Source organism: Chroicocephalus ridibundus, chromosome 8, assembly GCF_963924245.1.
Source record: "Chroicocephalus ridibundus chromosome 8, bChrRid1.1, whole genome shotgun sequence".
In the NCBI taxonomy this organism is placed as follows: Eukaryota; Metazoa; Chordata; class Aves; order Charadriiformes; family Laridae; genus Chroicocephalus; species Chroicocephalus ridibundus.
Window position 1 is genome coordinate 3,616,255 of NC_086291.1, and position 16,769 is coordinate 3,633,023.

General features: G+C 41.2%; 1 protein-coding gene across 4 annotated transcripts in view; it reads right to left on the reverse strand.

Moving 5' to 3' along the window:
- The window catches only part of PATJ (PATJ crumbs cell polarity complex component), a 157,772-nt gene that overhangs the window by 75,026 nt on the left and 65,977 nt on the right, over positions 1 to 16,769 (reverse strand). For all 4 annotated transcript variants that reach the window (XM_063343079.1, XM_063343083.1, XM_063343080.1 and 1 more), the window contains one exon: positions 15,049 to 15,166. In XM_063343079.1, coding sequence (XP_063199149.1) covers positions 15,049 to 15,166 — 118 coding nt within the window. The remainder of the gene's footprint in view (positions 1 to 15,048; positions 15,167 to 16,769) is intronic.

Consider the following 16,769-nt stretch of genomic DNA (forward strand, 5'->3'; position numbering starts at 1 on the left):
TCCCACTGAATTAGTTGAATAAGCTGTAGAGAGAATAGGTCTTTGTTTCGGGCTGCTGAAGAAAAAGTCAAAAGCTGGATTTTTACTACAGTCCCTTCTGGGTCCAGATTTCTCTCAAGTCCCTGGGTGCACACATACTTTTCCTGAAGAGTTTTTTCATTTAAATTATGCCAGTAGGTTAGAGGATGCTCAGATCTCTACGTAGATCGCTATTTAGAACTCACAATACATGCTAAAAGCAGAAAACGTTTGATTTAAATTAAGTGCAAATCCAATTTAAATTAAAAAAAGCAGCTTAATATTAAAAAAGATGCATATCCAGCTTTTAGAAGACATAAGGTGATGGCGGGTACTCGACTTGTAGACAAGCAGACCTGACCATCTGCACCAACACTCTTTAGTATTGTTTATCTCCTCATTTTTCAAAATTTAGGCAGCTCTTCAGAATCAGTGTTTGTTAGGTTCACACCTGGTCAGTTTTTCAAACTGATTACAAACACTCACAGAGGATCTGATGACTTTTAGGATCCTCTGTGCTTTTGCACAGGACACTGAAACCACGCTCTGTAATTCCCCAGAGGTGCCGAGAGGTCCGTCAGCTACTTGAAGACAATCCCTGCACCTGCACATTTGGTGTCCTACACATCCACCTCATCGCCGCACACTTCTGGATGCGAAGGCAAGAAACGAAATATTACATAAGGAGAAAAAGGCCAGTCCGCCCCTTATCTCCCCACATCGTGCCATGCTTCTCCAGAGCCAAGAAATTTCAAAAGAATAAGCCTGGGTTGGTCCTAGGTCCTGTTCTTTTGAGCTATCAAATCGCACTTGAGTCATTTTCAAGCTTTTTACAATACCAAGCAATGCTTAAGAGGCTTTGTTTGTTTAAGTGTAAAGCTGAGTTTCCCAATGTCATGACTCACCTTTAATTGCCCAGGTAAAATGAAAAATGAAAATGAAAAATGACTGCAACACCTGGCAATGCCAGAGACTGCCAAATTCTGTGCCTTAGAACAAAACAAATACATACCTATAGTTTCACTTTAAGGCCTCTTCTATTAATAAAAAGCCAATAATAATTATTCTACTATATCTTCCATATCTTCAGCTATGATGTGTATATTCCATTTATGATGTCTAATGTAATAATCATTGTATCACTTGTAGAACGGGTATACAAGCTAACGGTACAGCCACCACTGGGCAACTGTTGGCTTCAAGTCTAAAAGAGGCCTGACCCTCAGAAGACAAAGACCTACCCCACACTCTGAATGAGGTTTGACACGCAACTTGGCTCTCCCATGATTAAGAGAGTACTACTGGCAACCTCTGGTAACGTTTATCCACAGGATGCCTTTCCCAAGCCGAACTCAGAGCTACAAGACTCAGCCAAGAGCAAGCACCGGTGCGTTGCCGCACTCCCATCTTTAACAGGGCCCCATGTTCCCCTCCCGTTTCAGGAGAAGCAAACTGCAGCTCCCCTTCACTTGCTTTGGTTTCTCGTCAGCCTGGTCCAGCTGGCACAGTGTTGAGCAGAGCAGCATTTGCACAGCCCACGCCTGCTCGTCACTTGCTTCGCACTCAGCCTCACTTCATTGCTGAGGTGGCACCTTAGCTCAAGCTGTATCCCAAAGTGAAGACCTTTTCCAGCCTTATGGAGGAGAGGATGAAAGAAAGTGACCCACAGCAGAGCACAGCACTCTAATTTTAGAGCATGGGTTTAGCCCAGGAGAAGTTCCACGCGAAGTGGAGCTGAAGAAGAACGTCATCCCTCCCTCCTCTGGTGCTCCTCAGACTTCTCTGTGAGCCTGTGCAGGTCACCAACCCACCGACAAACCATTCCTCTTTAATGGTGGAGTGGTTTTCTGCTGAATGAGTGAGTTGAACAGGCTGAGGAAGGGAAGAGCAACAAGCACCCAAGTACCATAAACAACTGGGGAAGGTGGAAGTGGAGACAGGCAAGTGGTGCTCCCCCTTTCAGCTCACAGTAAGATGGTCTCCTATTGTGGAGCTTCAGCCTGAGAAACAGCAGAACATAAAGGACGATGACAAAGTAAACACTTCTCATACAGCTGAACAACGAAAACGCACGCTTCCAGGCTGAAAACATACCGTTCGATTAATGCTGTTATTCCAAAAGAGAAAGGCACCAACCAACCAAAGAATGAACTTGAATGTCTCTTCTTAAAACAAGAAAGCAAGGGTTTATTTTACATCGTCCTATGTGATATAAACGGAAAATAAGTACGTCCGCTGTGCTAATAAGAACACAGATTTTTCCGCCACAGAAAGTCTCAGTGAGACAGCAACTCCTGCATTTACACAGCCAACTGCCATTTTCCTTTTCCATCAGGTGAGGTGGGGGGGATCTGGACAGATGAATAGATAATAATTCCTCCCCACAGAAAAATCCCCATTTAACATCACCGTGAAATCGTAAAACAGTTGTATACTCTCCCTAAAGAAGCCATACATCTTATTTAATCAGCTGTCTTGAGAGTCTATTCAAGAAGTTAATCAGGTTTATGCTGCACTTATGACATCATAAAACTTGACAGATTTGATTAAATAAGACAATATTTTGTATCAGAAAATCTATTCTGATTGTTTTTAATCTCTCCAAAGGACAGAGTCTGGCAGACCTGTTTTCTCTTACGCAAAGAGTAAAAATCAAAGGATGAGGGTCAGACACCTTTGCTTACGCCCCATTTCAAATGAGAGGTGATACGCAAGGCATCCGTCTCTCTGCAGAAGAAAAACAAAATCACCAACAAGTGAACAGAGTATTTTAACAGATATTTTTTTAGCATCAGAGTATGTTATTAGGTAACAAATAGCTTCTCTTTAATGTATTTAATGAAATACAGATATTAGTGCATTAAGCTTTGGGCATTTTTTAAATGAACACAATTATAATCAGGAAATTGATGATGTATGTGAAGAGAGTCTTGCAATATGTCAAGCACTCTCTCTTTTCCTTCTGGCAAAAGAAATCCAGCTCCAAGGATTTATCCAAGAGGAAGAGCTAAACGGATAAACTTCTCTATATTAAATAGACTTACTTTTTCCACTCTGACTGGAGGAAGAAATCAACTAAAGGAAAGTTAAAAACCAAATGCTTGAGGGAAAAATAAGAGTGGGGTATGGTAATTTCTACTGTAATTCTTCTGGGTTGATATTCAACAGATTTTTTTTCTCTTGGGGAATTTAGCCTTCAAATGGATGACTCAGCTGCATCCAAGATTTGCTCCTCAGGAATAAACACTGCCTTTTGGGTAAGCTGGAACTCCACGGATCCTGCTTTATTTTAGTTTTTTAAATTTAAATGGCCACCTAACCCCTAGAAACTGTGGCATGGTGCTCCAGAAGGCTCAAGATGCTCTGTGTATCTTACGACAGATGGCTAACCAAGACATCCAACAGATGGTAACCAAGCCAGAGGAGACGCCAGGCCCTCCAAACTACAGTCCGGGGGTTACGCTCCAGTGTTTATTAGTTATATTTTCATCTCTTAATAGAAATTAAGCTTAATTCTAATATGGTAAATAGTTTTATTCTGTTTTCCTATAGGAACAAAGCTTATGCAATCGTTCTCTGTGAAATCCAAGCTCCTGCCCCCAAACCTCTGAACCTGCTGGCCAATTTGAAGCAAATCTGATGGTGGACCTGGGGTCTCAAAGGTACTATAAAAGGTTCATGAAAATAGGCGGCCATGCAGAGGAGAGAAACCTGATAAATACCCTGACTGGGGGAAAGGCTTTGGTGTGAGATCACACTTTATTAAAGCGTCAAAGAATTCACATGAGAGAAAGCCCTTAGAAATGCTCCGGCCACAGGAAAAGCTTAAATCAGAGCTCACACCTTCCTTGACACCCAAGTCAGTCGAATGGGAGACACAAATCTGCAGGAATCCAACTTCATTAGGTGCAGTACTCACAGAAGTACTCGTTAAACTCTTCACAACTCTACACTCAAGTCCTGGCTGGAGGCAGCGCAGGGAGCACCCAACTAGTACCAATGTCGTCCCCTCAAAACGTCTCTTCTGCATCTGAGCAGAGTACAGAAATCAGCCCCAAAGGAAAACGGGAAGGGCTGCCAACACGCAGCTATCGGGGGGGACGGAGAGGATGGGCCAGAGCAGATGTACCACCTGGCTGCGGTACAGACTCATCCGGGAACGCCGAGAGGGTTTGCCTGTTGGTGTGCTCCCGTGCCAAGAGCCATCCATCCGCTCGTGCCGCCGGCAGCTGCCACGGGTCCCGCTCGCTCTGCCCCCCCTGACGCGTGTCACCCTGCGAGTCCTGCTCATTTACAACGCCACAGTATGCCTCCTGCACACACAAAAGAACGACCGCATCATTCTGTCCCTGAAAGGCTTCGCTGAACTCCCCATTCCTCACAAAATCCCCTTCAACCTCTTTCTTGGCCCTCACGCATAAGCTGCCCCTGCTCATCCTTGCATACAGCTCTACTTACTCCCTCGGCCATCACATCCCAGCCTCATCTCATTTTTTCCCCTTCCACTCTTCTCCCAGCCCTTCAGTGATACCTCACTTCACACCACGCTGTCAGGCTGTTCACTTAACGGCTTTCTTCCCTTGAAAAACAGCATTTAAAAAAACCCCGCATCTTCTGTACTTCCAGCAACTCAATCCTGAAATAAGCGCTTTGCTGTAAAATTACTGCATTGTCTATTTAAATATTTTAATGATACACAACAAAACGATACTGTATTAAACCTCAAATAACCTGTCATATCCCCTAAGAGAATAACAGGTTACAAAATGGAGGAAAGTACAGCCAAACCTTATGGGGTTTAAAACAGATTTTTTTTGCCAAACACCAGAAAGAAATACAGTTTTTGGTTCAGAAGACACTTTGCATTAAGGTTTACAATTCAGTACAGAAAAATGTCCAGATTTGAAGGTCAGAGCCTGGCACAGGGAGCTGGAGGGTCCAGCACCAAGGGAATCTCGTCCCTCTTCCTTCCCTGGGCATCCAGCCGATCTGCCGCGGCTGAGCGGCCCCGATGGCTCCGTTACAGAATGGCCACGGCTCTGCCAGACCGGACAACTTCAGGGCCATTACACACTGTAGTAGTACAGGATACACTTCGCTCTTGTTTTAAGATACGGCAAATGCTGCTGCTTGCTGTGTACTCCCAGAGCACCTGGAGGGATGGAGACCTCGAAGCATAGCATCTTTAAGAACCCTTTGGATGGTGTAATCCCTCTCTGCTCTCAGAAGCACAGCGTAAAGAGCCGTAATTCAGCTCCACATGCACACACACAAAAGCTCTTGTATGTACCTTCATACACCCTAGCATTTCCCTCTAAATTGCTCCCGATTTAGGTATGTGGTTCAGCTCTAAGTAACAGCACATTACAGATAGAAGAACTTATGTTCAATATATAGTCATATTCCCAGGATCATCAGACCATGGAAATGACAACTTCCCGCCTCAGCTTATAGAGGACGCAGTTCAGTGTACTACACCAGTTTAACATTCACAGGCCAAAAAACGCTACTTAAGCTTACAGTTCTGAAATCGCAGGTAAAACACAGAAGTATTTATATATATGCGATCATTAATGCACTTGGTTTTCAGTTAAGGGATACAAAAAGCCTTTGAAACTACCTAAAGCATTTTTAAAAGATCCAAAACAACTGTTAAAAGCATCTGGCATCTACAGAACAACTGCAAAACAGTACGACGAAGTCAAGGTTTACCCTTCCTGGCTTTGGACAATGTACGAATCCACTCTTAGAACTCTGTTCCCTGGCAGTAGAACACTCGTCATCTGAACAGGAATCCCCAAGTTCAGGATGCTCAGCTACTGCTGTTGGGACGGCAGCGGCTCCTGGCTCTGTGCTGACCTGTCTGTTCACAGAGACATGCAGAAGAGTAGGGTCCTCCTCCACACTTAAGCCTTGTCCTTCCCCCAGACCGAGACCCACACAGTCCCCTCACCTGTCCTATTCTCCTGTTGCACGCTCTGACTCACAAACCCCAATACTCCACTTTGCTCCCCCTTCTCCCTTACCTTCTCAAAATGACCCCAGAATATGACGCCAACATCGACTCTGCTCCTGGATCTTGAGTTACAGCTGTGGATCCCGACAGCAGCTGGTTCCCGCAGCACCAGCGGTGGGCAGGGCAAGGCGAGAGCTGGGAGCACACAGCTCCAAGATGCCACCAGTACCTGTGGTGGTACCAGTAGTACCTGACATGCCATCTGCCTGTTGGGAACACTTTCCCATTCACCGAGGTAATGCGGATAATGGGTGTCTCAATGGAGGTGGAGGTGCCTCTGGGGAGCAGATGGAGGCCCCACGCAGAACGGGCGCGATGGCCATGGCCTCTGCCCACGCAGACAGCTCTCTCCAGAGGGATGCCAGCGCAGCCCAGGGTCCTCACTTTTGGACCTCCACTCCACCTCTGCCCAGCACACGTGCACTTTTTATGTGCACAGCAGCAGGAATTTGCTGTTTCCTTGATGATCCCCAAAAGCTCAATGCTTTAACGTTTCCTCTAATAACTTGTCCGGGAAGCAGAGGCAGGAAAGCAGAAGCTGTGATCTCTAAGCACTGATGAAGCAAACAGACGTGCCCATCATTACACTAATAATAAAAGGTTCATTATTAATTATGGCGTAGCAGAAAGAACTATCTGCCCTTTAGCCAGTTGCCACAACATCTCTTCTCATTTCAATATGGCAAAAGTATTTTGAATTTGCAGCTAAAATAGAGATGTTCATCTGATGCAGATATCAGTCCTTTATACACACACACAGAGCATATAGATCTCCTCCCTGATGTCATTAGCTTGCAAGTACTTTTCTATACATATGTGGTCACTACACGGCATAAAGCAAATTTTTAATAGTCCGTCACAGTGTATTATAGCGAGCGTGCCTACAGATAAATATTCTGGGTTGCTCTTTAAATGCCAGCTGTCCTGATAAAGAGCAATTACCTGCTCAAAGCAGAAGGTAAATTGATGACTAGCCCCTAAGCCACTACCTTGAATAGGAGAGAATCAAGTCTTAAGATTGAGAAGCAAAAGGTAACTTCAACTTTCTCAAAGAGTTAAAGAAGTTATTCTGGACAGCTGTCTCAATTACTGTAATACTGTGGAAAACTAGGCAACATCTGTAAAGAATAAAATTATCGCCATTTAACATTTTTACTTTCCCTTCTGTTAGAGACTTACTTCCAGTACATATTTGGAGCAGGTACTGTTTAAACCACGCAGACCATCTTGGAACAGAGCTATTATGCAAATAATCTATTCTGTATTCTAACTAAAAGCAATGCTGTGCTAGTCTGGACAAGACATAATGCACAGTAGAGTTTCCTTTATATAATAACATAATTTTTTTTATGCAGTGGAGCAACATCATTTACAATGGTAATGACAAAAGATATCACCCTATCTAAAAATGAGATGTTCAAGAATATAAACACATAACCACCTTTTCTAGGCTAGTCTTTCATTTATTTCTTTAAATATTTACATCCTTTTTGCACATTTTTAGGTGCAAGTCATTGCCGTGATATTAAGCGTTCTTCAGGGAGAGCAATATAAAGATCTACTTGTATTCTCCTCTCTTAGCAAGTTTGCACAGTTATGCCTGTGTATGCAGATTTATACCACAGATATTATCTTCTATCTGTAAGTTATATGAAATTACTTATCTGTAACACCCGAGTAAGATCAAAGATCCCGAACAACATAAGCCACCTGCACCATGCCTTAGACAATGTAATAACCTTAAAACATCAAATCAGTATATTTCATGCCTGGCATTGTAACGCTATTCTCTGGATACCTGGCTTGTGTTGGAAGAAAAGATCATACCTAAGAACAAATGCAGTCTGAGGCAATATTTAAAGATTAGATTATCCTTCATTGCAAATAGCTCATTTGTTTACTCTCACATTGCTTTATTCTTGTTTTGCCTCCTTATACCATGAAAATGCTGAATATTCAGTTTAGATTCCCCAGCAGCTTTTTATTTTAGTCTAAAAACATTTACCTAACACATTCTTAACAAGCAAAGTGAAGAAAATTCAGCCATCTGTCTCTACATTACAATAACAGTTATGGAAGAGTAGATAATTCTATATAGCAAGAAATTTAATGCTAGGAATTCTTATACTTTAAGCACTGTGTGCTCACATCAGTTTTGTATATAAGAATGTTGAACACAAACATACAACAGAAACAATCATTTATAAGGAAACACAAGGCAAAATATTTTAAAGATATTAAATGCATTCAGTATTCCAATCATGCTATATGTCCATGCTTCAAACTGAGGAAAAAAAAAATAAAAAAAAATCTATGCTATTATTTTCTTACCTCCAGCACTTCACTGGTTCTAAATCATCACTAAAAATACTTAAAATGACTTGCTGGAAACAAACACAATATAGAGATAGATGCGAATCCTTACCTGGGAAACCCCCTTGTACCATTGCTGTACCAGCATGTACTTCAAGATATCTGCATTCCTGACAAACATTCACTGCTGTAAGCAGCTCAAATCCTCATCATACACAGCCTCAGTGCTTGTCTTTCTTCTGACGACCTTGGGCCTATTTTTCCTCAGATTTCTCTCTCCTTAAGGGCAAACCGTCTGTCTGTTTCTATTATGAGATGCCATCAATTATATTAATTTCAAGCTACCCACAAGCTAACAGTTACATCTGCCAGCAGATGAAAGCTGCCTATGAAAGTATGCAGGGAGAAGCAGATCTCTGGTTTCCCACATCTGACCCACTGATGCTCCACGGCTGCTGTTCCTGTGCTGGCTTTCTCTGCCAGCATCCGAATGACATCTCTGTCCCCAAACACGAGTCACCTCAAACCTTTGTTTACATCGCTGGTAGCTGCAGGTACTATCACGCCTAATGACCCACCGCATGGCAAAGCGGCGGTTAATAGTCATTATTTATCTAAGCATCCTTTTTATGCGAGCTACAGGGGTTAAAAAGGAATTCCTCTTAGTCAAATGGCTTCATTAAATGTGATTATTTTCAAACGCTGCAAATCTTGCAGTTTCCCAACAGTGATATGTGTTCATGGTGCAGTGTTCGTTGTTTTGTTTTGTTGTTGTTTTTTTTTTAAATGTCAGAAAACAAAACCAATCTGTCATTATAAGCGTGAGATTCAAACTTCATCATAACTTGTATTTTGCTGAAACTCTAAACAAACAATATTAGTTTTATTGCAATGAGTGCTGAACTGAAATACTGAAAAGACTCAAAATCCCTCATTTAGTAATTAAAAAAAACAAAGATAAAATCTCTCTCTAAATTTATAAACATACTTAGTTATTTGGGGAAGTCCTTACTAATTCTCTATTCCAAATAGTGCATTTAAAACAAGTCAAAATACTCAGTTATTTTGGTAATACCATTAATTTGTTCATTTTTAAAGTTCATTGTCCTTTCTTTAGAATATGTATCACAGCACACACAAAGCCATCTGTTCAGTGCATTATGTACAAGCACACAGTAAAAAAATACAAGAAGTCCCAGCTGCAGTTTTACTATTAATTCATCAAAAATGTAATTTCCTTTTGCAATACTTCATCAGATGATGAGAACTCTGCATGTGATTCACAAACAGACTAAAAAAACAACCCAGCCCAACAACAAAACCCCAAACTAACCCCCAACCTCAAACTGCAATGACACCAACGTCGTAATCCATCCTCCTGTGGCACAACAGCTTGAGAGTCTGCCCAGCACGTACAGCCCTTCTGGGTCTGATATTAGGGCTGGTTACAAAACTTACATATTTTAGCTAATTATGGGTCAGAACGAGAATGGGAGAAGAAGATTAGCAGTACAGAGTCACATTAAATAGAGATTAACACAGAGCTAAAAAATGAAAGTCACTGCTCTATTTGTCTAATCCTAGCTCTCGCCTGATCTTTGGCAATCCACCGTACTAAATACGCTTGTCACTATATTTAAGAAAATTAAATATTGCAATTGTAATTTTTTCAATATTTTATTTTCAGAAAGCTTGAAGCATTTTTCCAGGCTACATCTTACTCTTTGAACATCATCTCTATTTGCTGTTGATTGCAGTGACATCTATTGGAGAGGCAGCGTTTGGCTACGCACGCCGCCTCACCTGAAGATCACTGGGTTTGGGTTACATCGTCGTCCCCCCCGCAAAAATTAAATTAAATTAAGACTTGTTTTTCCTTTGCTTTAGCACAGCTTCACATAAAACAAACGCTGACCAGTCAGATTCTCACGAATTATAGATTTATCAGTGGTTTTGTTTTTATTTAATTATTGTTAATAATTCAGGCATTTTTCCAAAGTGACAATGACCGTTTTCCCACCTTCGCCCACAGCAGTGCATGGACGCTTCCTCAGGTCATAGTTTCGCACCTAAAGCACACCCCATAAACTTGACCATACCTTCCATGAAGCCTCAACCAAACTCTCTTCCTTCTTTTCATCTTTTGTTTTTAATGAAAGCCACCATCCTCTCACGTGCTTACGGATATCGTCGACGCCATGGAAGCTGCTAAAAACCTTACGTAGGATGAGGGCACCCTGCTCACCTGCCCAAGCATCTTCTAACCCCAACCCTACCGAGACAACCCACACACGTGTGCGCACACACACACCCTACGCAGCCACACGTTTATCACAATGGGGAACGCAAAGTCGAAACACTAGAGAAGTTTTAAGATCTCTTTGGTAGAGAAACCGCCATTCCTCAAAAAGCATTTCAGGAAGATAAGTCATTATGCTTTCTTACAGCTTCATTGATTTCTACATTATCTAGAGACAAAATAAAAGAAAGGGGGCATTATTATCCCCTTATTAGATACAGTTAAATATCCTTGCAGACAGGAAGTCTGAGCACAGCAGTATCTAGTCCATTATCTTAGCCACCTTTCACAAATTTTTTATTATTATCTATTTTTATTATTCTAAACTTATTTGAAACCAACCAGATCGATCTCAGTCAACTAACTAGACAAAACATTTTAGTAAAAAAACACATATCAATTGAAATTAAGGATTCCAAGTGCTTTCAACAGTTGTCTTTTTAGCTTTCTCGTAATGGTTTCTAAGGTCTTTCCTATCTAACTTATGATTGCCTCAACTCAATCACAGAAGTATATCTAAATTGTACCATTCTGAATGCCCCAAGGAAAACCTTATAAAACATTCCATTACAACCTACTCTGCCCATCCATTTCCCCTGCTTCTTTTTACTCCTAACCCCTCATTATAGCAATAAGCCGCAACAGGGTGCACATTAGTCTATTAGCAGACTCTTAGCGCACACCTACAGCCCTCCGCTGCTAAGGAAAACACAGCGATGCCTATTGCTGCAGCCTTAGCACAGCTGCTTGCAAGCACAAATAGCTCCTTTGTATGCTCTCCCCTCCTTTTACTTGTTTTGATTAAAAAGAAAAAAAAAAGAGAGAGAGAGAGAAAAAGTCCTATTCAAAACCTGATGTTTTTAGGGTTTGGGAAGCTTAAAAAACCTCTTCATGGAGAGTGAGCTCCTCCAAAATAACCTCTGCCATGGGGAAGTGTTTCCAGCGGGGGGAGGGAAAACGCCAAACTCGTGTTGTAACATTTTCGGGTCTGTAAGACGAAGCATTTTGAAGGCTCCTTTTGCAGCAGGACGCGCAGGCTTCAAGTTTTACAAAACTGTTTTTAAAGAGTAAACCGAAAGCCTTAAACCAGCGAAGTCAAAGCAAAAAGTAAACAAAAACCACATCACACGGGGTTAGAGCTGAATACTGATAAAGGTTTGCCAATATCACTAGAAGAAGAAATGAAACAAGAGGAAATGCTACTTTCAACTTGCCTTCAGTCTAGCAAAAAACTATCTCAGAACTTAGAAAATAATATTGGAAGTAACGGTGATTGAAATGCAACTCAAATATAAAGAGAACGAGGTCTGAAACTAAGGGGTTTGGGTGCAAGAAGACACATTTGGGAAAAAAAAAAACACAAACCAAAACAAAACCAACCACCTGGAACTTCTTTAAACTTCTTAAAACACAGAAACATGGAGGACACCTGGAATTTCTCTAAACCAAGAGCTACCTAGGAGTTCTATCCCCAACAGGGATTCACTCTATTTAGATCAAAAACAACCTCTGAAAAGAAAAGGCAGAACATTACAAGAAATGAGTGTTTGTTACAAGAAGTCAGGAAAGAAACTACAGTTTCAGCGGTGGAAAAGCAGAAATAAAAGGGAGCATTGCCAAAAGGCAAGCGGATTTAGATCCCACAGGGGAAATTAAATCAATACCAAAAGGTTATTCAGCCACTTTAAGGGGAAAACAGACAAAACACGGAGACTTGTGAGGCAGTATGGATGGGACAGAAAGGAAAGTAACATTTTCTAAGTATGGCAGGAAGACTAACAATGCCTTGCTTTCATTTGCAAGTATGGGGAATGATGAAGGACATGGAGACAAAAGATGAAAGCATGGATCGAAAGAAGTGCCAAGCAAGGAGAACATCATCAAGTGGAGCAAATAAAGTATTTCTGGAGAATGAAAGAAACCGATGAGCAGGTTTGTGACGCTGCAGTTGTATGCATAAGAATGCTGAAAAATAAAATCAAATCCATCAAGAGCGCAACCAGAGCACAGATTTAAAAGCTGTCCCACCTCAAAATGCTTCCACGCTGTTGGCACTGATTGAGAACTACAGGAAGTAAATGAAAGGAGAAGCTATGATGTGAATTTACCCAGGCTGACACCACTTTTTCCTTTTAAGACGCGTGATTTTCTAAATAAGGAAGACAATACATCTAGTTCATCTGTTCACTGAAGCTCAGAAAATTATTAGTTAAGCTTACAAAGCCAGTAGAATTAGTAGGATAAGCGAGGAAGGAATGGATCAATATGAAAATGCAAATGAACAGTATTAAAACGGCAAGTACTGGCCTGGACTGAGATTTCCGAGAAAGGTGCTCAAGAATGAGGACAGAAGTTATGAACATCAAGTGGTTCACGAAAACAATACTGCACTGGAATTTACAGAGAAAATTTTGTTTTTCAAGTGATTACAGAAAAGAGACTCTGTAAAAGCCCATTCCACAGCTGCCAAGATGCGTAATATCATTAAGTACAGTTAGATCATTTCTAACGTGCTTTTTACTGCAAGGGTTGAGGCACAAATTTAGTTTAACCTTCCTTAGCCTGCTTTTTATTTTAAAGAAACAGAACAAGGTGGGGAAGAATAACCTGGAAATTGCATATCTTGGGTTTCCAAGATTCACGGGAAAACATTGCACTTCAGTCAGTAAAAAGGGTAGAGAGAAGAAGATTCACCTGAATAGATCTGCTTGCTGCTGCCAAATCTGTTAGGATTGATGAATTTAATACCAGAAGTAGCTTTACCTTTTCAGCTATTAGACTCAGCCGGCAATATCATTAGGGATGGCAGAACAACTAAAAAATGACCAAGCCCATCAATAAGAAATTATTTCTGTGCAAAGTATTAATTTAGGTCTAGCAAGCACTCGGATTGAGGCATATCCTAATGAGATAACTGAGGTATGAGGCTACTTATCAAATATATCCCTTTAACTGGGAATTATAACTTCAATAACAAGCTGAAATCAGTTTGCTACGCTTGGAGGTTTACAGAGTTGGTTTGAAAGCTCAAGATATATTAAATCCAGCATCCAGAGAGTCTGCAGTCAAATGCTCCTCCTGACCACCACTCCCCACAAAAACGCTGAAAAACCTTCTTGAGGTAATTATGTGGCACACTCCAAACAGATGAGATGACAAACTCAGTAAGGGGGAGTTCTGGAAAAGCCTCAGTTGGTTGAAGAACTTGCAGCTTTCCCTTAAAACAACAAAGGCAGAGCTGAACACCCTGTTTCTGTGCCCCTATTACTGTTTCCATGAGAACAACCTTCCAAAATCCTTCTCGTCTCCACCAAAGCAGCCCTAAAAGTGACAAACCAACCAAACTCATTAATTATCTCGGCTTCAATGGCACACCATTGCCAAGAAAATCAGCAAGAGCAGCTGGAAGACCTTTCCCACCAGCAGGCTCCAAATTGGGAGCTTCTACTCTGAATAGGAGCCATGGCTGCTTCAAGGTCAAAAAGCTACAAAGGCATCTCTCTGCTTTGGCTTACCCGTAGCTAGTGCAAACAAAAAACTCCAAGACAAAAGACGATGAGAAAAATCACTGTAGCAAAAAAGCCAAACCCCAACAAAACCCTCACATATATGCTGAGCAGAAAGAGAAAAAACTAAAAGTAAGGTAATTCATTTTTGAAGATAATTTAGGACCCCTAACTGCAATTTTAGTATTCCTAAATATTTTATTGGAAGATAAGCTATATGTAATAATATTGTGTTTATCCAAAGTTGTAATTAACAAAGCAGCAGGCTGGGATGTAAGTCACGCCACCGGAAGCTCTCAAGTTGCACTGCATCCTACTCTTTAGGTGTCTGCTCTTCCACAGAGTGCACAGCATCACAATTCACTGCAACACCCAGAACTGGACAATTGCAGAACCTTTCCCATAAAAGGTGCTACAAAATAAAGGAGATCCTTTTTTTCAGTAGAGTACTGAAACAATAAATCAGCAGATTTTTCTTTTAAAGGCAAATAAATATTTTGCTGGAACAGCATTGTCTGAAGTCAACCGCAGGCTCTTCTGGACAAGGACTATGCACCAGTGGTTCTCAACAACCACTGCAACTACAACAGTAAAGCACAACACGTGCCTTTCACTGCTGACGGCACCGCCAAGCAAGTCCTCTAGGCATTGCTTAGACATTTTTAGACTGAAAATAAACAGAGTCCTTCCTACATCTCTTCAGAAGAGCCTGGCCGGGAAGAGAAGACTATGTTACAAATCAGTAGCCCCTGGTAAGAACAAAGTTGAGGATTAGATGCTGTTGCCACACTGAGCACTACTTCCCATAATACGAGCAAGAAACGACAGATACGTTTATCACAATCTGATCGTGTTCCACAAATGTAATCTGACGTAATGATTGTGGCACTACTCACTCTCTGTACAAGCATCCTCGTCCTCCTCTTCATCCACGTTGGCTTCCTCTGCATGCAGTCTTTCAAGTGCTCTATAAGGAGGTGGCAATTTCATTGGAGGTGGAGCCCCATATTTTCTCTAATGGATTCAAAGAGAAGTAGTTACATGTTTTGTAACCTCCACGCACAAGAAAAAAAATCCTATTGTCTATTGCACTGTATGTGTACAGTAATTACAGCACTTAATTACAATGCCAAATTCTGCAGCATAGGCTTTTTATGCAAGAAATCAGAGCAAGAAGTGACACTGAACAGCAAAAAAAGAAAATACAATTGTGCATGCACATTTACTTGTTGACAAAATACTTGTGTATCATCGTGAACACGAAAGTATGAACGTTAATCAAGGGTTAAAAATAAACACTAAACTATACCCCATTTCTCATTACAGACTCAACAACAGAATTGTCTGGTACTGATAAAAGTCAAACTTTTAAATACAAAATAAGAACTCAGTCTCCTTAGTTCATCTGTGTATATTTCAACATAACAGTTCATCTATATTTTGGCTTAAATTTAAAAAAGATTTTTGAATTATAACTTAGAATAAAATTCCATTACCTCACATAAATACAGGCAACTCCTGTAATGATGCATATAGCGGCGCATAGCAGGCATAAAGAATAGGCTCGGAATCCAGTGAAAACAGGCGCTTGTTCCTCTGAGCAACTGTTTTTATAGCTCCAAGTAACTGGACCGTGCCTTACTTTGCTACATGATTTCACGAAATTACGTTGAGCTGTATCCCATGCAACCCCGCTAATAGCAGGATGCACTTTAGAAAGGGAACGCTGAGTACGATACGCCATTAGAGCAACCAGAGTGCCCGTAATTAATTTCTTCGATAGCTGGGAAATACGACCCAACACCCAAACATCAAACGCACAACAAAGTTATTCACTGTGTACAACGAAAGCTGAACCTGCCCATGGATTTCTAAAATCTTGAGCCTAAATTTGTATAGAATAGTCTAACTAGCAAATTGCAACGCAAGCTACATAGACAATTTTGTGAGATAAGATATACATCACCCCATCCATTTAAAAAAACTTTACAGGGAAGTGCAACAGCATAACAATAATAAATGAAATTAATTCAATCCAATAGCAGTAAGAGTGTATAATAAGAGCGCTTGGAAACACGACAGCTGCTTCCCAAAGTATACAATACACACAAATATGCCCTCCACTTTTTGCTTGACACCAACACAGGTAGAACTGTGCGAAATCCCAAGGATCCAGGAAGCGTGGGAGAACTCAGGTTCTACGTTACTGAGCAGGTAAAGACGGAAAACCTGCAGCCCCACTCTCAGCTGCCTATGACAAATCAGTATCACTGTAATTTAGTTATAACTCATAGTCTAAATGTTGACCCTTTGGCTTTTCAAGACCTTAAACATTTGTTAGAAAGTCTGCGTAGAATTACATGAGACGCCTAAGCTTATCCAGCAGTTTGCTATGGCTCAGAAGGACAAGCTTCTCTCGTCCCTCCTGACCCACTGAAAAGCCAGATGAGTAAATTGTGCCAGAGTACTCCAGCACACCATGGTTTTGTATTAACATGTCTCTTCCCAGCACAGAGGCAAAAGCACAGCTTACATAGCCAACCAGCAAAATAACGTTAATACCTGGTCTGTCCACAAGAAACTCAATTGTTCTAAGTGGTTTTATATAAATTACTTC